Below are 23,292 nucleotides of genomic sequence, written 5' to 3'. Positions count from 1 at the left end.
CCTGAGTGAATGTTTACAATAAATATTTCAAGGTTCTGTGATGTCCAAAATGGCAGGTGTGTGCTAAATCAGCTATTGTTGACATTGCAAATGCCCACTCTGCAAACTTTGTTAAAATCACACACGCTGTGTGGCCAAGCCAGAAGTAACATTAGCTTTAGTTCACTCATGGGATGTAGGCATTATTGGCTGGCCAGCCCTTTTTTTAAGGCTGCCCCTAAGTGCTTACTAGCCATTTCAGAGGGTAATTGATAGTGGGTCTGGAGTCACATGTAGGCCAGACCAAGTGACCTCAGTAGATTTCCTTCCCAGAATCAGATGGGTTTTCTCATAATCAGTCTGCTCACTCAGTAGATTTTTTTAAAAATTCAATTCAAATTCCACCATCTCCCCGAGCAGGATTTGATTCCAGGTTCCCAGAACATGAGCCTGAGTTTCTGGATTAATCAGTCTAGTGATAATACCAGTAGGCCATTTACTCCCCTGTATTGGGGACTTGGCTGCCATCTTACAACCCCCTGTCTTCTGTATCTCCAGTACCAGCAGTACTATAAAGCTAAATTTTACAGCCTGCATGCCTTGATAAGGAATCTTCAATCTGATTCATTGAGAAGACCCCTTGTTCACAGAGCTCCCTATTGTGGGCACTGTGTTGTTTTGACTTCCTTGTTGCTGTAAATCACAAAGACTATAATAGCACATGGACTAGTGTAATGAATGCTTGCACAAAAAAAACACAGGGTATTTTACAAATATTAGTATTTAATCAAGATATTTTTACCCCACTGTTTGATTTGGGATTGTAGGTGAGGGGTTCAATGTTGACCTATCTGAGTAACCATCCCTCTCCAAGTTACTTGCTGCAATGTGAGGAATTGCTTTAAAAGTTCTTTTTTTAAGTTAGACATTTCCTCTTTCACTTTCAGGTTGTGGTGGGATTTTTACGGCACCTAACGGTGAGTTCCACTCACCAAACTATCCCAGTCCTTATGGCAGTAACATTGACTGTTCCTGGATCATCACTGTGGATTACCACCACCACGTCCTACTTGACTTTGTTGACTTTGATCTTGAACAACATCAATCATGTGATTCTGACTATGTAGCTGTAAGTCAGTAAAATAAATGATTAAATCATAGTTTTTTTAGAAGTAAGTTCAGTAGTTGCTTGAAAATAGAGTTTTATAAAAGGATTTGGTAAGTGGGACTTTAAAAGTTTGAGTAATTAATAATTCAATACAATGTTATGTATGTTAATATTTGTTTGTATCTATGTAAATATTTCAATTTAGAACGGTCTCTCAGTTTGCCTTTGCGGGTAACCAATTCTAGGCCATCCTGATTTACCCCCAAAAGAATGTGCCTCAATATTTTACACAGTTCCTCATGTTGATGCTGAATTAGACATCACTTCCCACATTTTTAAAAAGTACTCTATATCTTCCCTTTTTGCAAGAAACTTGACACTTTTCAAATGATTTGGTTGGCCTCAACCAGACTTCATGAGAGTAGTGTGTGAAGTAGGAAAGTAATTTTTTCTGTCCCTCTTTTATCAGCAAATATAATTAATGGAGGCAGTCATCTTTATGTTCAAGAGGTTATAAAGGTCTAAACAACACATAGGTTTAATTTAAGATGGTTGTGCTTAATATGGAGATAGACATCGATGCTAGAAAACTTAATATTCAATATTCCTCTGACAAACAAGTTTTCATTACTGATCGTAACGCTTCCTCTAGAAACTCAGCCTCAGTGTTGGACTTAATTTTATTTTATTTTCACATGGAATTGTTTCCCATTCCTACTTGCCCTTGAGCTGGTTGGTGCTCTTGGGCATTCACAGGGCAGTTCAAAGTCAACCACGTTGCTGTGTGTTGGGAGTCACATGTGGTTCAGACCAAATAATGATTGCAGTTTTCCTTCCCCGAAGGGCATTGGTGAATCGCATCACTTTGTGTGACAATTGACAATGGTTACCATTAGATTAAATTTTCAAAATTCCAAATCTTATTGAATTTAAGTTTCACTGTAGTATAATTTGAACCTATTCCCCAGAGCAATAGTTTGACGCTCTGGATTTTTAGTCTGGTGACTATTGGCACCACCTCCCATATATAGCTCTAACTTCAAAAAAGCATTCACAACTGAAGCAAAATAACCTTTCTAATTCTTCACATCTCTAATTTCATAGTTTCTCCGATGAGATTGACAGCATAATATTAAATATTATAATATTGATTTCTGCATATTTTTGAAATTGGGTTGAGAATACATTAACTTATTTTATGCAATTGAAGTAGATTGCTTAGAGGCTTCCTCTTTCGTGTTCTTGGTGCATTAATAGCCAGAAATCTCATAGGATTAGGAGTGAAATTATAAGGCATTTGCCAGCCAAGTTAAACTTTCTCCTATTGTTTCTTCAAACAGCTTGCTATGTTCTCCTATACAGAAGTTTCGGAAAAGATATCAATTCCCAAAATTGTCATTCATCAAAATAGGCTCATAAAAAAATCCCGCAATTAGAAGCAACTGTTCATGTTGATCGCCAGAACACAGTAACTGTTCCAGACAGGAATTTGACCACATAACACAACAATTAGCTTGTAGCTGATGAAACTAGTGCCCAATATCCCCATCTTATATTTCTCAGCACATTGTATAATATCTTGAAATAGTATCTGGAAAGCACTAATCACAGCTGCTTTATTTTGCTTTCTCAATTTGGTACAATGGGCTAATATTCAATTTTCTTAATAGGGTCTTACAAATTTTGTTTAAAACAAAGCTTTTCCGGAACATTTTTGAAAGGAAATACCTGTGCTGTTAAACTGCACATTAAAGATAGGGATTAACTGCAGACCCACTGAAACATAGTAATTTCCAATAAAACTTGAATTTTATGCAAGTTCTCTTCTCTCAGCCTGCATTATAGCAGTTCCATTATTGCACATGTAAGTGTAAAATACACACAATTCTTCACTTTGTTAAAGTATAACGGCAGAGTTAATGATTTAACTTTAGTTATTCTAAAGTATCAGCAGTTCAGCATTCACAGAAATAGAATGTGTTCTGAATTTGAAATCAAGAAGGAGGTTAATTAAGTAGTCTGCTTGATTTTTAAAAATTGCCAATGGTTAGCACTGCTGCCTCACTGCGCCAGGGACCCGGGTTTGATCCCAGCTTCGGGTAACTGTCTATGTGGGTTTCCTCCCACAATCCAAAAATGTGCAGGTTAGGTGGATTGGCTATGCTAAATTTTCCATGGTGTATAGGTTAGGTGCATTAGTCAGAGGTAAATGTAGATCAGTAGGGGAATGAGTCTGGGTGGGTTACTCTTTGAAGGGTCGGTATGGACTTGTTAGGCCGAAAAGCCTGTTTCCACATGGTAGGGTTTCTATGAATCATGTCACTGGCACAGTTCCAGAGTATCTGAATGATTCACACAAAGAATGAAGGAGAACTGGGTAGATAAGTTTAAATATACGTACACCAGATGCATACAGTTTCCTGTGTGTAAATGAAAGGAAATGTGGGTTGCTGAGAATGACCATTGCACTAATTAAGTTTGGAGGTTTCAGAATTGGAAACATATGTTCATTTTGCTTTGGAACCCCTCCTGCTGCAATTCCAAAATTAGAGTTTGAACAAGCTCTGCTTAACACATTAAAACATGTTTGTGCTACTTAATATTTATCTTGATATATGCTTTCCTTGTATACACAACATTTCGCAAGTGACATATCCATTGTCATTGGCTTTCTTGAAATAATGCATATTATCTAGTCATTAAGATTGGTGCGCTTAGAAAATTTTGTGCTGCTAGAAATTTAAGAGAATCTGAAAATACATTGATGGTAATAATTAACTGACAGTTTTCCATCACATCTATATAAATAATAATTTTGAGCATTTAAACAATTAGAAGAAGGTGATGCATAGTGATAATGCAATGGGAACAGTAATCCAAATTACCCCGGCTAGAGTTTTAAGAGCTCTTATGGTACACTGGTAGCATAGCCACTTCAGGGCTAGAAGACCTGGATTCAAGTCCCACCTACTCCAGATGTATGTTACATCATGTCTGAACAGATTGATTGATTGATTTAAAAATAATTTTTAAATGATTGGATATTTTTAAATGATTGGAGCCAGTAATGACTGTATCTGAACAAATCTAATTAATTGGTTATAAGTTTAACAAGCTTTCTTCAGTTTGATAAGCAGAACCAAATCTTATATATGTTATCTTCCCTTTTTGCCCTTATCAACTTTAAACAAAATATTTTACCAAGGTTTCCATTTCTGTATTTTGTGAACCTATTGTCTATGGTAACTACACTATGTTTGTGGGAGACTTTTTGCATGACTGTAATATACATTTAATGGCGAAGATCATCAAATCTTAAAATGGTTACAGCACAGAAGTAGGCAATTCTGAGTTTGAGCTGACTGTCTACAACAACAGGAGAAAGTGAGGTATGCAGATGCTGGAGATCAGAGATGGAAATGTGTTGCTGGAAAAGCGCAGCAGGTCAGGCAGCATCTAGGGAACAGGAGAATCGACGTTTCGGGATTCCTGAAGAAGGGCTAATGCCCGAAACGTCGATTCTCCTGTTCCCTAGATGCTGCCTGACCTGCTGCGCTTTTCCAGCAACACATTTCCATCTCTGTCTACAACAACAGCTTATCCCACTCTCCTACTCTTTCCCTGTTCCCCTGCGATGGTTTTCATGTCAGTTATTTCACCAGTTTTCTTTTAAAAGACATGACCTCTCTGTTTGCATCCTGCTATTAAATCCATTTTCTTGTTATTCATTCAATTCCATGACTCATGATTAATGTAGTCACTGCCATCACTGGTGGTACAGTGAAGCTTTATAAGCAGTTAGTCTAGATTTGATTCCCAGCCTTTGGAATTCTTCATTTAGAGAGTGCAATGAAAGTCTGCATTCCTCTGGGCAGGAGGTCTGTATTTAAGTCCTACCTACCATGTCTATGCAGGTTTTTTTAAAAAATCTGCCTTCACACATTCTAAGGCAGAGTTTTCTGTTTCCAAACTACTCGCTATGTAAAAAATATCTTCTTTTGGTTCTTTTGACAATTATGTCGAATCAACGTCCTTTGTTCTTAATCCTTCAACCAGCAGGACCAATTTCTTTCTTCCTATACTGTCTAGACTAATCATTATTTTGAACATTTCCATCAAATTACTTCTTAACTTTCCTAAAGAGGACAGCCCCAGCTTATCCAATTGTTCCAAGCACCAGGTGCACGGATCTTTAAAATCTCACAAACAGGTGCAGTACATACCCAACAAAGCTAATGGGATGCTGGCCTTTATGTCTAAAAGACTGGAGTATAAGGATACAAACATTATGCTATAGTTATACAAAACTCTGGTTAGACCCCATTTGGAATTTTGTGAGCAGATCTGGACACCACATCTTAGGAAGGATGTATTGGTCTTGGAGGGAATCCAACATAGGTTCACAAGAATGATATATTATGAGGAGAGATTATATAAAATTAGGCTTGTTTTGATAAGATTTAGAAGGTTAAGGGTTGATCTGAGCAAAATCTTCAAGATATTAACAGGAAAAGACGGGGTGGATGAAGATAAACTATTTCCACTGGCTGGGCTTTTAAGAACCAGGGGCATAGCCTGAGAATTTGGAACAGAGCCCTCACAGGAGAGATTTTCAGAAGTACTTCTACACACAAAGGATGGTAGTTGTTTGGAACAAATGGAAGTGGATGCAGGATCAGTTATTAATTTTAAATCTGTGAGATACATTTTCATTAAATAAAGATAGTAAAGGCTATGCCAAGGCACATATATGGAGTTAGGCCATAGATTATTCATAATCTTGGTGAATGGTGGAACAGACTCAAGGGGCTGAATGGTCTACTCCTGTTTCTATGCCCAATGTTTCTATCACTAAATTCCCTCATCCATGGAGCCATGCTTGTAAATCTTTTCTCCATTTTCTCTGAAGATTTTACATTCTTCAGCATCCAGAACTGGACACAATACTATAACTGAGGCTGAACTAGCCTTTTATTCAGTAAAATAAAACAAAAAACTGCAAATGCTGGAAATCTGAAACAAAAGCCACAATTGCTGGAGGAACTCAGCAGATCTGGAAGCATCTGTGGAGAGAAAGTAGAGTTAATGTTTTGAGTCCAATCATCTTTCTTCAGTAGCTAAGAAAAGGTGGTATATATGCTGAAGTCAGGTGTTAGGGGTTGGGTAGAAAGATTGAGGGTATGGGCAGAGATGGGAGCCCAGAGAGCAAGAATGATAGTTGGCAGATAAAGTGATGGATGATAGTATGCCAAGGAGAATGGAAAGCTGATAATGGGGACAATGAGTAGGTGAAAATGGGTTGGCTTTGTTGAAAAATGTCCACGTCAAGACAGGGCCTGGGGTGTAGGGATGGGTCAAGGACATGGAGGAAGGTGTTCAGGTTCTAAAACCATTGAACTCCATATTGAGCTGCGAAGGCTGCAGAGCCCCCAAATGGAAAATGAGATGCTGTTTCTCAAGCTTGGGCTGAGCCTCGCTGGGGCACTGCAATAGGCCTGAGACAGAGATGCTGGTCAGTCCAAAGATGTGCAGGTCAGGTGAAGTGGCCATGCTAAATTGCCCATAGTGTCAGGTGCATTAGTCAGAGGGAAATGGGTCTGGGTGGGTTACTCTTCGGAGGGTCAGTGTGGACTTGTTGGGTCAAAGGGCCTGTTTCCACACTGTAGGGAATCTAATCTAATCTAATCAGGGAACATAGTGGGTCTCAAAGTGGCAGGCAACTGGAAGCCTGTGGAGCTCTTAGCTTTTATAATGACCACCAAGGGATGAATATGGATTTCATAGAGTAACTTTCCTATTTGTGTTTCTTCATCCCCCATGTTAAAGCTCCCCATCTGAGACATTCCAACAGAAGCAGGACAGTGGAGAATCATTGATTGTGTCTCTTTTAGTACATCAGTTAATTATTTGCTAAATCTTTAAATATTTGATGTGTAATTTGAAAAAGGACCTAAAGCCAGTTTTTAAATGGACTGTCATCTCAGTAATGATAAAAAGGAGCTTTACTAATGTAGAACCTTCAGTGCTTCAACCTCATTATAATTACTTTAATTATACAAATTTTTGGAACCTAATGAATTAATCATAGATACAATTTTCACATTTCTGTGAAGGAGCTGCACTCCACTCGTGCAAAAATGATCTTTGCCTCCCATTATTTTTAGACCCAGAAGTCATACATTTTACTGGGAATAAGGTATTGTAACATCTGAGTAAATTCTGAGATCACCACCCAAAAAAGGCTTTCTTATGAGCAAGGCAGGATATGTGAATGTAAATGATCAATCACTGCATCAAAGAATAGGACTGATTAAACAGTTAAAATAAGTGGCTATACATTTACCTAGGGGTAACTCTTAGTATTTCTACTTTTTCTACTCTGCAAATTATCCAGTAGATTCAGCCAAGACTTTTGAAATATTTCAAAGGAAACATCTGGTTCCCAGTTTATTCTCCTTTGTTGTGCTCAATAACTGAGTCATTGGGAGTGGTTTGAAATTTATTTTCAGGCGGGAACAGGGCAGCAGTTGGCCTGAAATTGAGACACAACCTAGTGATCGGTTTTTAACCACTATTCAGCCCCGATGATTTTAGAATATGGTAGGAATTAGGCCCGTTACAGCAAGGGCCTGCGTGAATAAATAAATCTGGGATTTATGTCTTTCGAGTTCCAGTGCGATGTTCACAAGTATATGGACTGTGCACACAACTCCCACGCTCTGTTGAATATAACAGGGCCCCCTCCCAGCCCACAAAAATCTTCACATGTCATCCGTTACTCATTGGCTTTTGCAATATACAGAGGGAGAAACTAAAGCCCAGAGCTGAACTTACTAATAGCAGTCTGTGTGGTCTTATCGTTCAAGGCTCCAGGGTGCAGCTTTCCTTTCACTGGGCTTCTGCAGGCCTACTATAGGATCAATTCAAAAAACAAGCAGCCTTTTCTCGGGCTGGTCACATTCACATTTCTGAGACAGGCTAAATATCTTCATTTCAATTATTGTAATTAGTTTGAGAATGAGTGCTGTCTTGTTCGGAATCCATTTAAAGATATTGACTGAGGTGCAAGTGGATTTATTTGCATTATCGGCTGAACTTGAAAGATTTTTTGTTCTGTGTCACATTTGGTTGGAACTGGATCTTTAGATTTGAGTAGTATACAGCATTCACCCTTTTCTTATGCCCTAGCCAGCAGCTTGGTCAAACTATCCCCATATTTTAAAAATCAAGTTTAATTGATTGCCTGACTTTAAATTCTGGAACAATAGTTTTTACACCCATGTTTTGAAAGCATACAAAAAAAGAAAAATTATTGTTTTACTAAGATTTAAATTATATTGCCTCAGACACTCATCCAAATACACAACATGTTTACAAAAAATGTCATGTCAAGGAACTCAAATTTATCTCAAAACTCAACTTTGGGCCAGAATTTTCCCTTGCTGGTGCAGGCGTGAAAGTTGGGAAAACACGGTGAGAATGTGAAAAGAATCAGAATTTCAACCCGAAGAAAAAATGTCACCAGTTCCTCTCCAAGCCATAAGTGGTGACTTTAGAGTCTTGCCATTGAGAGGTTTCTACCTTAGTTCCATGCACTTGACTCAGATTTAAACCCCAGTTCTCCTTATTTTTATGCCACCTCTGATTCGCCTGTCCTTGACTGGATAACTGGGGGTGAACCTTCCTGACATGTAAGCCAGAGGGGCTATCTGGCAGCTGCAGCTCACGGAATAACCCTCCCAGCCATCATGCAACTGCTTGTCCTATATCAGACCCCTGCATGTTCCATGGCCACCAAAACGTTTGAGCTTCATTCTTTGGCAAACCTCTCGCCTCACTGTATCATCATGAATAAACACATGCAACATGTCACTTTGGAGCTCAGGAATGTCTATGTTTTCATGTTTCTGCTTTGCATTCTGGGATACACATGCACCATGCATCTGCACATGATGCTTTTATTTGCTTTGTTAGTGCCCACTCACTCGAGCACATATGTCGAAGGATGCCAGCCTGAGTATGCTTCAGATTGGTTTCTCAGTGCGCACTCAGTGGTGTCAGCACTGACTTGCATGTTTCCAGTTTCTGTGCGGTTCGCATTATTTTTAGTGCAGAGGCCAGAGTTACTGTAACTTTTTGTTGAGCACCTATGGCTAGAGTATAGTGTGTGTATATCTGGCACATACTGAATATATTGGACCTGGGTCTCCATAACAGTCACCATCTGTCCATACAGGTAGAGAAATGTGCATATCCTGGAGCCACTGTGGGACTGGTAACATTGTGAGACTGCTCATTCTTCAATCCAGCTCACAGTATGCTTCTGACAACCCTGTTTGGCATTCCTATGCAGTTTGCTGAAATCATTCATGTCTGAGAACAGGGATTATCTTCCATTCCACTGAATGTTGGTGATGTGCTCACCAGATTCTGCTGCTGAGGTGAACTTAAGTCAGACTGCCCATGGAGGTGAAAAATCTTAAACTTGCCACTGCAATGATTGAGGATTCTCTGACTTCCTCCTTGAATGTGGAGGTGAAACCGAATGTCTCTGGCACTGGCCTTTTCCTGGTGAATGTTCACTGTTTGCAGCTCGTGGTTGCATGAGAGGAGAGAGGAAATTAGTAGTACAGAATGCATAAAAATATGAGCAAGTTAAGAATAAGTTAGTAATAATAGGAATGGGAAAACAAGGCAGAGCAATAAAGTTGATTAAGTTGATTGCAGATTGAGGTCCCTACATTTCCACATGAGCAGTTGTGCCTCCCTCTGGTTAGGTTGAAGAATTCTTCTTCATTTAGTGTCTGCCAAGGCTCAACCTGGATATGCATTTTTTTGTGGTTGTTGTATGTCAAAGGAAGTGATTGAATATGATGGAAAAGGATGAAAGATCAGTTAGTGATAATACATGAGCAGGAGAGATGTTGATTTGTTCCTAGAGTGTGAATAGGAAGTGCGGGGGCAGGATGGAAGGGTGATGTGGGTAAATGTTTTTAAGTGAACATGCTGCATGTAATACTGAGCTTTGGTGAGATGCATTAGCAGTGGTAGAGTGAGAGGGGTGGTGCTCTGAGTGTGAGGTGGAAGAGAGAAGATAGTGGCACTTACCTTAGCCGGGGGGGTGGGGTGTGTGCATTAGATTAGATTAGACTACTTATAGTGTGGAAACAGGCCCTTCGGCCCAAATAGTCCACACCAATCCTCTGAAGAGTAACCCACCCAGACCAATTTCCCTCTGACTAATGCACCTAACACTATGGGCAATTTAGCATGGCCAATTCACCTGACCGGCACATCTTTGGACTGTGGGAGGAAACTGGAGCACCCGGAGGAAACCCACGCAGACACTGGGAGAATGTGCAAACTCCACACAGACAGTCACCCGAGGCTGGAATCGAATCTGGGACCCTGGTGCTGTGAGGCAGCAGTGCTAACCACTGAGCCACCGTGCCGCCCCTAATTAGATAATTTACCTTCTCCCTGAAGCGCTGGGCATTCTCTTTTTACCCAGGATACAGCATTGAGCCAGGCTGTGCCTTTGTCTCCAGGCTAGTTTGCTCTGGTCGTGTGGCCTCCTGAGGTTGTCAGCTGGTAAAAGCACAGCACTCCCTCTCCTCTACCCTGCCGACTGACACATCCAGACCCATGACCATGAAGTTGGGAGCAAACCTTCCTTTCCAACGGGCCATGTGTTTGGTAATAGCGGTTGAGCACCACAGTGTGAGGGGGTCATTCTTTACTTGCTGCGTTTGAAGTCGTCTGCAGCTGGGCTTTCAACATAGTGCTAGAGGTGGGAAATCAAAAAGGTCCCTCTAGTGGCAAGTGCTTCCGCTGTGCAACTGCACAATTACTTGAGCAGGTTGCCCAAGAGCCATGTTGTATAATTAATAAAGTGAAGAGTGGAAGATTTACGTGAAAAAAGTCAGTTCAAGCCTTGTTGAATTTGTACCATGACAAACATTTTAATAGCAAACAGGAAAATACTGCCTTTGGTACCTTCCATTCCATTTCTCTTAGCATTGTTTTCGTGCAAATAGTAATCAGCTTGTCTATGGTAATTATGAATGAATATGAGTTGCCATTAGCATTTTTACTTCTAACATAAACAGATCTGCAGATACTGGAGCTGTGAAACAAATTAAAACAAAGATTACTGGAAAACCTCAGCGGATCTGGTAATATGCTTAAAAATGTGTTGCTGGAAAAGCGCAGCAGGTCAGGCAGCATCAAAGTAACAGGAGAATCGACGTTTCGGGCATAAGGCCTTCTTCTGGTAATATCCAGATCACTGGACTCGAAATGTTAATTCTGTTTTCTCTTGACCTGCTGGGATTCTCCAGCAACTACTTTTTTTGTTCGATTCAGCAGTTTAAATTTCCTATTTTTGGCTTTTATATTGATAAGATTTTTGGACTAATTTCAAACTTTTTAAATAACTCCCCTTTTTCATTCAATGTCAGAGAGCTGATCACTTTAATGTTGCAGGGCTCTGTGTTTAAAACGATATAAGTACCAGCTCACTGTATTTCTTTTAATTAAACTTCTGGTTTTCATCCCTAAGGACCCCATCATGTACGCATATTTTCTTAAGAGTGTGGCGAACTAACATTCCACTCCCCATGGCAACCAGTCTAGATTTCATGTTTGCTGGATTAGTCAAAAGCTGATACATCTAACATCATAAGAAGTTCCATTCAGCTAAAATTCAAACTGATCACACTGAACAGCCACATGTGTAGGATATGCATTTTAAATTTGAGACTTACACATTGTTTAAAGTAAGCCAAAATAAAATAAAACAGTACCTATTTGAAATCTAAATTGAAACCAAGAACTGCTGCATCAGCCTTGGAGTTCTGACATATTCTGTTGCAATTCTTTGCCCAATCTGGAAACTGTTACACATAACTGTATAAGAAATCATCATTTAAAAGCAAGGAGTCCAAGTGCTATCACAGCCAGTGACCTATGATTTTAAATTGTCTCCAAATTTGAGAAATATAGACTCCTAGTGAATGAATTAAAGGTTATCTTCATGGAGGAATAAAAAGACATTAAAAGAAATAGCTAATTCAAGAATAGAAACATACTGAAGAGAAATACAAAAAGTCACAGGATTTATTTTAATCCATCTGCATGTTGTAAATGGGACAGCCAGCAGCTCACAAAAGGCATGGGATAAGTAGATGAATAGAAAGGGTTTAGACGGATATGGATCAAATGCAGGTAGATGGGACTACTTTAGTTTGGGATCATGGTAGGATGGACTAGTTGAACTGAAGGGTTTGTTTCCATCTATATGACTCTATGAATACTCTTTCTGCCCTGTTTACAGTGGTCCTCCAGCCAAAACCATTTGTTATAAGTTAAAATTCACTTCGAATATGCAACTTGGGATAAGTGGGTACTGCAGATGCTGGAGATTAGAGTCAAGCTTAGAGTGGAAAAGCACAGCAGGTCAGGCAGCATCTGAGGAGCAGGAAAATCGATGTTTCGGGCAAAAGCCCTTCATCAGAGAATCATATGTAATTTGGGATCCTAATGCAAATTTTCAGACACTTAATTTCAATTTTGAAATATGAATGAGAGGAAGTTGCACTATGTGTACTGTGTCGGTTTTCCACCAGATGAGAAATGGGCAAACCAATGGTTCTTGAAGGAACTATTACAATCTGCTTCAGAAACAGGGTAGGCAATATTAATACATTTTTTTAGATCAGGCCAATAGCAACAGCAGTGTTCCTTCTGAATGCACAGAACCCTTTGGCTATTGATTTTCTGGTCTTTGAGGATACCTCTGATTACCCCCTAGCTCCACCCCTGAAGCCACATGCCTATTCAAAGTGCAATTGGTGACTGCCTAGTGTCTGTGGCTCATCAGCAGCACGCCAATAATAAATGAAGCAGAAATAAGAAAATGTTTCAAACCTCACGCTGGCAAAAAGATGAGCAAGGTGGTGAGTGAACTCTACAAACTGCCAACTTGCCCTCTAGCTGTATTTAAAATCACTTCCCTCAGCTCAAAAGAAAGAAAATTGGGGTTGTAGCTAAGATCTAAAATTGGTGTTGTTAACATTCAAATCAAAGGGCTCTCATGTGCTCAGGGAGTCTAGGTTTCAAAACTCTTCCACTAAGCTTAGTTGGAATAATGTAGGAAGCCTAAGGTGAACAGCAAATAATGAAATTAGCTAGAAGTATATTAATGAATCGAATACCCTGCCCTGTACTAGCTGTTGTGACTGCTATTCTTCATAACCCATGCTTAACACTACATTGACTATCTCTTCTCTTATAGGTTTATGATGGTTTGGATGAAACAGCCCTCATGTTGAGAAAACTGTGTGGTAGTTTCATTTCAGAAAGGATCACATCTACTTACAATGTACTCTATGTACGTTTCCACTCAAATGGCAGTAAGGAGCACAAAGGATTCAGAGCAGTATTTGATCAAAGTAAGTCCAATTTAAACTTTTTGATTTGGATATTGACACTGTTTCATCCTGAAAATCCGATTTTCACATTCTGTTTTGTTTGCAGCATGTGGGTCCTACATTACTACTGATGATGTTGGGGGAATTATCACATCACCTCTGTATCCTAAAAACTATTTAAACAATCAGCAATGTAGCTGGATCATTCGAGCGCAGAAACCATGTAAGTAACACTGACTGTGATCACTATGAATCCCCTGTGTACGTATTGCAGCTGTATTGGTTAGTGCTTAATGATCTTCCTTTCTGTGCATTGTTTAGAATTGGAATTAGAATTCCTACAGTGTGGAAACAGGCCCTCCAGCCCAACAACTCCACACTAATCTCCAAATAATAACCCACCCAGACCCACTCCCTTACCCTATATTTGCCCCGACTAATGCACCTAACCTACACATCCCTGAACACTATGGGTAATTCAGAAAGGCCAATTCACCTAACCTGCACATCTTTGGAGGAAACCGGAGCACCCAGAGGAAACCCATGCAGACACAGGGAGAATGTGCAAACTCCACACAGACAGATGCCCAAGGCTGGAAATGAACCTGGATCCCTGGTGCTGTGAGGCAGCAGTGCTAACCACTGAGCCACCATGCCGTCCAAACTGGGAAGTTGATTATCATCTATGTTTTTCTTTCGCCAACTCTTTGTATTGTCACTGATGATATGTCCATCAACAAATAGATTAGTTGCTAGCACACTCTCCTCTGAATCAGAATATTGTGAGATTACGTCACACTTAAGGCAATCTTGTGAAGTACTGAGGGAGCGCTGTATTGTCACAGGTGCTGCCGTTTTAATGAAATGTAAAAATGCCTATTCAAGTGGGCATAAAATAACCCACAGTATCACTCCAAAGACAAGCAGGAGACATCTCTCTAGTGTCCTGTCTGCTATTTATCCCTCAACATTAATCTACCAGACCTGGTCCTCAGTATCACATGAGATTGAGGAATGACTGAAGACACAGGGTACAGCTCAGGATATGGGATCTGGCAGGACTGCTGAAGACTTGTGCTCCAAAACCAGCACAAACCAAGCTAAATTATTGCATTACAGCTACAATACTGGCATTTACCTGACAATGTGGAAGTTTACACAGGATGTTATGTTTACAAAAAGCAGAGCAGTTCCAATCAGGCAATTTAGAACCTGATCAGTCTACTCTCAAACATCAGAAAAGTAATCAAAGATGTCACTGATGGTGCTGTCAAGCAGCATTTAACCAGCAAAAGCTGAATTACTGATGCTCAGCTTTTGGTTGTACCAGAATCACTTGTTCCAGAATCTCTATTACACACCTCATTACAGCTTTGTTCCAAACATTGAAATGGACAAAAGAACTGAACTGCAATATGGAAGGGAAATTGGTGCTAATAGAAGTGAGAGTAACATATCAAATAATTTATTTTACCTAATTTGTCAGGAGCAAATGCATTGGCAACAGAGCTAAATTTGAGGCACTAGATACTTAATGCTCTGTTTATTTTGGCAGAGTGGCTGTGGCCACCTTGACTTGAATTTGTACCCAAGCAGCTCAGAGACTCAATCATTTCAAGTGGAATCAAAGTCTTGTCATGCAGAAATATAGATAATGAAGGCTAAATGCCAGGTCATACAGTACTCAGTGAATTCAGATCTTTCTTTAAAAGGGCATTGTCTGCAGGAATGTCTGCTAGAAAGCCTTATCTCTTTGCAAAGAGATTTTATTCTATAACCTGGGTATTAAATTCAATAAAAAAATCAATTGGAGATGCAAACAATCTGTGAAGTAATTAAAGGGACATGAAAGGAGTGTTATCTTAAGGAAGATTTTACAAGGTGTTTTTCCATATTAAAACAGAAAAGGAGATGACAACACAATCCAGAATATGATATTACTGCAACCATGGTGCCACTGCCGCACCAATTGGTTATATGCTAGTATTGAAAAGAAATGTGATGGAAAAAATTTGCCCAATGCTACACACAAATTCACTAGAGTATTACAAAGCAGAACTTAGGTGGTTAATTCTGTGTTATTTCAGAAACTAGCAGTGATCTTAAATCTCTGACAGAGATATAATTGTCCAGGTAACTTGCCTGTCAATATCCCACACAGTTCCCGCTTTCATCAATTCTTACCTCTCTTCTGAGCAGGCAGAATGGGTGTCTGTGTGAAGCCAGCACAGTCTTCCTTCAATATGGACATATACGTCTGAAGACATCATCGGACCCCACTTGCAATTTTAGCAATGGCCTATGTGGGAAGGCAATTGCAGCTTTCTCACTGGGTGAAGACTGCAGGAAGGACACCTGGAATCACATGAGTGAAAGTTGTCCTGCAAACCTTGCAAAACAATTTAGAGGATTAACTATGCAATCCTTCCCAGAACACCCCCTGAAATCCCATCCTTGAGCGTCAATTTGATGAGAATTCCTTTGGGTGTTAAAAGATGTCCTCCTGTCACCAGAGCTTCTGCTGCATCCCACTGGCCCACCATATCTTCATGAAGAAGCCAGGTAAAGGCAAAATTGTTCTGCCCCTTGCCTTGTCCCTTCTGCAAAGCAAATTTCACTTCACCTTAAATTTGGAGATTCAATCGACCTGAGAGATATTTATTGGGGGCATTCTTACACGGGGACACTTTGAAAATTTTGGAACCACGTCTCAAAAATTGAAGTTTCAGTAGTTCCCATCAAAGGTTTCAGTTTCTAGGATAGAATGTTATTTCCTTTTGAAAAAAATGAATGAATTAATTTGTGAAAGGATATATAATTGCTCATGGTTTCCCCGTAGTCATTGGCTTTGATTAGTGAACTGTAACTACTGCAGTAACTGGAGGATTTTGTTTTATTAACAGTTAACCATGTTACAATCTCTTTTACTGACTTCGCAATCGAAAACAACAGTGCAAACTGCTCAGCAGATGCTTTGCAAGTCTTAAATGGAGACAACGATGGAGCCCCTTCTATTGGTGAGTTAGGAGTGACATAGTTTTCATATGTAAACCAGTATACCTGGTTTGTGGGTGGCACAGTGGTTAGCACTGCTGCCTCACAGCGCCAGAGACCCGGGTTCAATTCCCGCCTCAGGCGACTGTCTGTGTGGAGTTTGCACATTCTCCTTGTGTCGGTGTGGGTTTCCTCCGGGTGCTCCGGTTTCCTCCCATAGTCCAAAAATGTGCAGGTTAGGTAAATTGGCCATGCTAAATTGCCTGTAGTGTTAGGTGAAGGGGTAAATGTAGGGGAATGGGTCTGGGTGGGTGGCAGGTCGGTGTGGACTTGTTGGGCCGAAGGGCCTGTTTCCACACTGTAAGTAATCTAATCTAAAAAAACCTCTATTATTCAAAATAATTGTTGGTTTAAGCCAGTCTTTCACTTACATTTAACTGAATGCACATCTTAGGGGTGTGCTAAAGTTTCCTTGTCGTTAATAATCAGAAAAAATGATTCATAAAATTGTAACTCATGATTTTTAATTTTAATCCTTTGTGGTGGAGGATTAGGTTATTTTTCAATAATTAATTATTTTGATTGGATGTATTAAATGAGGAATTAAATCATATTCTATTCGAGTGTAGCTACAGAGAGGACATGTTTCTGCAAGGAGGAAAGCCTTATGGCCCAGGTCAAAATTAAAGCCACCAGCTTATACATAAGGCTAATACAGATTTCGGCTAACACATTGTCTTGATATGCTCATATCACTCCATTCTTTAACAACGGAGTGATATGAGGGGAACCAGGGAATGACTGACCAGTTAGCCTGACATCTGTGGTGGGGAAGATTTTGGAGTCTATAATCAAGGATAGGGTAACTGAACACCTCAAAAAACTTCAGCTAATCAGGGAGAGTCAGCATGGATTCTTGAAGGTTAGGTCACGCCTGACAAACCTTGTAGAGTTTTTTTTTGAAGAGGTGTCAAAGGTTGCGGGACAGTGGTAAGATGATGGATGTTATTTATATGGATTTCAGAAGATGTTTGACAATGTCTGACACAAGAGACTGTTAGGTAAGGTGGAAGCCCACAGGACTGAAGGCAAATTACTAATATGGATAGGAAATTGGTTGAGTGGCAGGAAACAGAGAATTGGAATAATGGGTAAATATTGAAATTGCAGACACAACCAGTGGGGTCCAGCAAGGATCTGTGTTGGGGCTTCAATTATTATCAAAATTCATTAACGACTTGGGTAATGGCATAAGAATTCATATATTCAAATTTGCTGACTCAAAATTGGACAGCATTGTAGGAAGCGTTAATGACAGCATGAAATTACAACAGGATATTGATAGGTGAATGGGCAAAGCTGTGGCAGATAGTGTGAGGTCATGCATTTCAGACCGAAAAGGGATAGATCTGGGTATTTTTGTTTTGGAAAGCGCAAAATTAAATACAGTGGATATGCAAAGAGATTTACAGGTTCAGATGCATAGCTCTTTAAAATGCCACAAGCAGGTGCAGAAAATAATTAAGAAGACTAATGGGATGCTGGCTTTCATATTTAAAGGGCTGAAGTGTAGGAATGCAGAAGTTATGCTGCAGTTATACAAAATCCTTGTCAGACACCCCTTGAGTACTGCATACTTCCTATGCAGCACACCATAGGAAGGATGTTTTGGCCCTGGAGGGAATCCAATGCAGGTTTACAAGGATGTTTCTATCTTCCTATCTTTCGATAATGCTTTTTCTTATAGATATTTTTATTAGAAATTTAACATTTTTACAAGTTTACAAAAATAAACAAAACTCTCAGATATAAACATTGATATACAATTAGCTCAAATATACAATAGCCAAAATTTAACAAAAAAAAAACAAAAAAAAACCCTGAAAAAAAGACAAAAAAGAAACAAAACTCAACTATCTACTAATCTAACCTACAACTAACCAGAGTGTATATTTAAGTCTCTTACATGCTCGGGATGTGTTAGCATCAGATATAATAAAACCCGTATTCATGCGGGATTCCTCCCCCGAGGGGCCCCGGACCAGCCAGGTTTGTAATCTCAATTAAGTAAAAGCCCTTGTTAGGATAGCCGAAATATCTGTATTTATGTAATTCAAAAAGGGCTGCCATATTTTATAAAATAATTCGGTCTTTCGGTGCACCATATTTGTAAGGAAGTCAAGGGGAATACATTCCATAATTAGTCTGTACCAATTTGAAAGTCCGGGGGGTCGATAATGCTTTTAGGTAAAACACCATTTTAGAATTAGGTTTCGGGAGTCAATTTTTTAGCCTTGTATTTACTTCTATCTTTTTAAATGTATCAGCTGGGACTTTGGGATGATAGTTAATCACAACGAGGTGAAGCTGCATATGCTAGGCAGATGCAAAAGCAGATTCACTGATGCCACCTTGCCTTGGTAAAGATAAGTTGGTAAGCTAAAGAGCCAAGCTGTTACTAAAAGGATGATGTTACAAAGTGATTGGCACATCAAAGAACTAGGCAGGAGACAGAAGGAATTGATGATATCAGTGAGAATTGGCAGGAATTGGGCACATGTGTCTGGCTAATCCAAGATTGACCATGAACTGTGCATCCACTAAGAAGCCAAATAATTTCAGGATGTCTCTGATCGTGCTTAGTGGGTTGGATGCACAAGATTATTAAGTCTGGGGTTTTAAGGGTTGGATGCACAAGAAGGAAGACTGAAGATGGCAGGAGAACTTCAGTTAACCAAATGGGAGAGAAGACCTGTGCCCAGGCAACTAATGCCCTATACAGACATCCAAAAATGGATGGACTGAACCCCATTACTTTTAGTAAATATTAGTTCTTATGACGGTAAACTTAAATTTGGAAAATTTCTGAAAGCATACATACTGTAATGGATCTTGTAACTAATCAAGGTTTCCAAACTCTATACTGGCTCTCCCAAGCTCAGTCTAGGTCTTACAATTATAGTCAAAGTATGCTCTGAAGTCTTACAGTGGAGTGTACTTTGAAAATAGATAGCATGCCAGTTTTCTGAATTCCTCACAATATGTAATGTTTTCAAAGTTAAGATAGGACAATAATTACCTGCCTGTTAAAGAGCTAAACTGGATCAGAAGGAAGTTTTCAAGTTGCACATTGGCAACAGGAAATAGTCTGAGGATAACTTATGCATGGCTGACTGAAGCAAGTCAGCATTTTGACTGTGCACATTATTAGCCTCATTATTATTTTCACTATCTTATTAAAAATAACAGATGCAAAAAAAGCATCATGTACACTTGCTCTCTTGAGATTCTTGTTACTTACTTACCTTTTTTAACCCAATCCTAAATATTATATCTATATCCTTCAATTATAATCTCAGCCATAAATTCAATGTGGGTTGCCAACATTTAATTCAGTATAAACATATTTGGCCATTATATTGGAAGTTCTCCAACCGAGAACACTGCAAAGAGATAAATAGAGTCATAGAGATGATTCCTGAAGAAGGGCTCATGCCCGAAACGTCGATTCTCCTGCTCCTTGGATGCTGCCTGACCTGCTGCGCTTTTCCAGCAACACATTTTCAGCTCTGATCTCCAGCATCTGCAGTCCTCACTTTCTCCTCATAGAGACGTACAGCACAGAAACAAACCTTTTGCCCCAACTCATCCATGCCGACCAGATATGCTACATTAATCTAGTCCCATTGGTCAGCATTTGGCCCATATCCCTCTAAACAGTTCCTATTCATGTACCCATCCAGATGCCTTTTAAATTCTGCAATTGTACCAGCCTCCACTTCCTCTGGCAATTCATTTCATTCATGCATTATCCTCGATGTGAAAAAGTTGCCCCTTAGGTCTCTTTTAAATCTTTCCCCCTCACCTTCAATCTCTGTCCTTTGGTTCTGGCGTCCCCTACCATGGAAAAATACCTTGTCTATTCACCCTATCCATGTTCGTCATGATTTTATAAACCTCTATAAGGTCATCCCTCAGTCTCCGATGCTCCAGGGAAAATAGCCCCAGTCTAGTCAGCCTCTCTCCATAGGTAAAACCCTCCAAATCTGGCAACATCCTTGTAAATCTTTTCAAAACCTTTTCAACTTTAACAACATCTTACCTATGACAAGGAGACCAGAATTGCACACAGTGGCCTAACCAATGTCCTGTACAGCTGCAACATGGCTTCCTAACTCCTATACTCAATGCACTGGCCAATAAAAGCAAGTGTACCAAATGTCATCCTCACTACCTTGTCAACCTGGGAATCCACTTTCATGGAACTATGAACCTGCACTCCAAGGTCTCTTTGTTCACCAGCACTCTCCAGGACCTTACCGTTAAGTGTATAAGTCCTGCCCTGATTTGGAACCAAAATGTGGCAGCTCGCATGTTTCTAAGTTAAACTTTATCTGATCAAGATCCATTCTACTCTAAGGTAACCTTCTTTGCTCAAAAATAGAAATGGCTGGAAAATCTCAGCAAGTCTGGCAGCATCTATGGAGAGAAGTCAGAGTTAAAATTTTGGGTCGAGTGACACATACCCAGAGCTGATGGTAGCTAGGAAAATGCCGGTTTATATGTAGAAGATTGGGTGGGGGAGGAGGTAAGGAGTAAATGATTGAACCCAAAAGGAGAGGAGAACAGTAGGACAAAGGAGTGATATCAATCTGGCTAGAAGGGTGAACTGCTGTTAATGGGGACTGTTACTAGCTAACAATGGGTTGTGTGTAATTGCTTACTATGTGCTAACAAGGTCTGATGTGTAGGGATTGAAATAAGGACATGGGAGAGCACAAGCCCCAAATTTATTGAGCTAGGTGGTCTAGGACCTGAAGCCTACATAAAGTGATGTTAGAATTGCCATTTAAATGCCTGATGCAAGTGTAATTTTCCTTAACATCTTTTTCTTGATCCTAAATGTTCCTGAAGCCAATGGAAACCACTCCATATCAGTAAATTTGCAAAACCAGGAGACGCCTGTTCTAGAGCTGGGAACCTTTTAACAGGTTAACAGACAAGTGAAACGTTGATTAGTTCTGTTTCACTTCTGACTGCAGCCACATATATTTTTGAGAAGGAGCATTTCTCCTTTTATTAGTGTCGTGATTTTAAATAATATCTGAGAAAGGCTTCATTTTAAGTATTAATCAAGTGAAAAGATAAACGTTTTTTATATTATTGGGAATGTAAATGAAACAACAGTCAGTCCTCAAACCCACAGATACACACGTAATAAAAGATGATTTCTAAAGATGCAACATGTACTTTACTCACTTAAAAGATTTATCAATGGAAAAATCATTTCTTTAGGCAGTTGTTAAGCTGAAATGTTGCAAACCTAAAGTATTCCTTCATGTTCACAGAAAACAAAGTAAGTCGGAGATCGAGTTTTGGTCAAAAATCTCTTTAGTGAAGAAATATAATCTTGCTTTAGGTAAAGCAAATAAGCCTTAATTCTCTACTAAGGTCACATTTAAGGCAAGAGTCCTTTCCTCAGCTGCACGACAGATGGCTTCCTTCGAGTCTTTGTATTCCAGACTGACATGCTGGGCTGTCTTTGTGGATTAATTAGGAACTGGAATCCAATTTCAGTCATGTGATGTCAGGATCAATGTATTTCATTGTCGACAAAATGGGTTGACAGATGTAATCAACATTCCAATTATGATTATCGCCCTGAAGTGTCTTTGTTGAAATTCCATATTCATAGCGTCTGCCAGTCTTGAAGTTGTCATTCTAATCCTGATCCTTTGAAATGGTGATGAGAAGTTATTCAGCACTTGGGAAGACTATTTGCACACTAAGTAATTTCCAGAGATATGTTCAGAGATGACAATCTCTGACCGTACAAAAACCACAAAAGAAGTCAAATTTCTGAAGACATGGTCTCTATACCCCATACTAAATTTTGACCAACATCTGACGAAAGTTAAAAATCACACAACACCATATGATAGTAACACTTACTGGGAGATGGAAGCCACTTTAAAATTCAGTATGATGTGGAGGTGCTGGTATTTAGGGTGGACAAGGTCAAAAATCACATGGCACCAGGTTATAGTCCAACGGATGTATTTGAAAGCACTATCTTTTGGAGCACTGTTCCTTTACCAGGTCATGATTTGGAGATGCTGGTTTTGGACTAGAGTTTACAAAGTTAAACATTACACAACACCAGCTATAGTTCAACAGGTTTATTTGGAAGCACTAGCTTTTGGAGCGCTGCTCCTTCATCAGGTGCACCTGGTGCCATGTGATTTTTGACCTTGTCCACCCTAAACACCAGCAGCTCCACATCATACTGAATTTTAAAAGTGGTTTCCATCTCCCAGTAAGCGTTACTATCATATGGCATAACTATAATGTAGGTAAACTTATAAGGTGTTGCCAACTTTAAATGTCGTCATGCAATGCCTTTTAATGATGTATATAAGGTTTTAATGTAGTGATTGATCTTCAAACTCTTTCCTTAAAGGTAAATGGCCAGTAATTTGATCAACATTGAGTTAGTGTTCATATGCATTGGAGTGCTTTATCCAGTCATTCTGCTTTCACAGTATTGAAGATCTGATTTAAATGCATCAATGAAACAGGTCCATCTTGTGCTTTTCAAACATTTATAGATCAAGGATCTTTACAGACAACATAAATAAACTGTTCAGTTCTAATTGAAACTCCATTGAATCTTTGAAAAGCATGGAACAAAATGGCTGATGTCCGGTCAGTTAACTTCAAAGAGCCTGTTTGTTGTAAGGTCTATTTACATAGCGGCTTGTGAGATCCCATATGAAGTGT

At 39.5% G+C, this 23,292-nt stretch overlaps 1 protein-coding gene across 1 annotated transcript in view; it reads left to right on the top strand.

Annotated features, from left to right (window-relative positions):
• The window catches only part of cubn (cubilin (intrinsic factor-cobalamin receptor)), a 303,136-nt gene that overhangs the window by 143,368 nt on the left and 136,476 nt on the right, over positions 1–23,292 (top strand). Inside the window, exons 27-30 of the mRNA XM_043690378.2 lie at positions 927–1,108; positions 13,383–13,539; positions 13,625–13,741; positions 16,422–16,535. Coding sequence (XP_043546313.2) covers positions 927–1,108; positions 13,383–13,539; positions 13,625–13,741; positions 16,422–16,535 — 570 coding nt within the window. The remainder of the gene's footprint in view (positions 1–926; positions 1,109–13,382; positions 13,540–13,624; positions 13,742–16,421; positions 16,536–23,292) is intronic.

This window comes from Chiloscyllium plagiosum, unplaced genomic scaffold (assembly GCF_037043375.1).
Source record: "Chiloscyllium plagiosum isolate Xiang-an unplaced genomic scaffold, Cpla_swu_hap1 HiC_scaffold_5, whole genome shotgun sequence".
Lineage (NCBI taxonomy): Eukaryota > Metazoa > Chordata > Chondrichthyes > Orectolobiformes > Hemiscylliidae > Chiloscyllium > Chiloscyllium plagiosum.
This window is presented reverse-complemented; position numbering and strand designations above follow the sequence as displayed.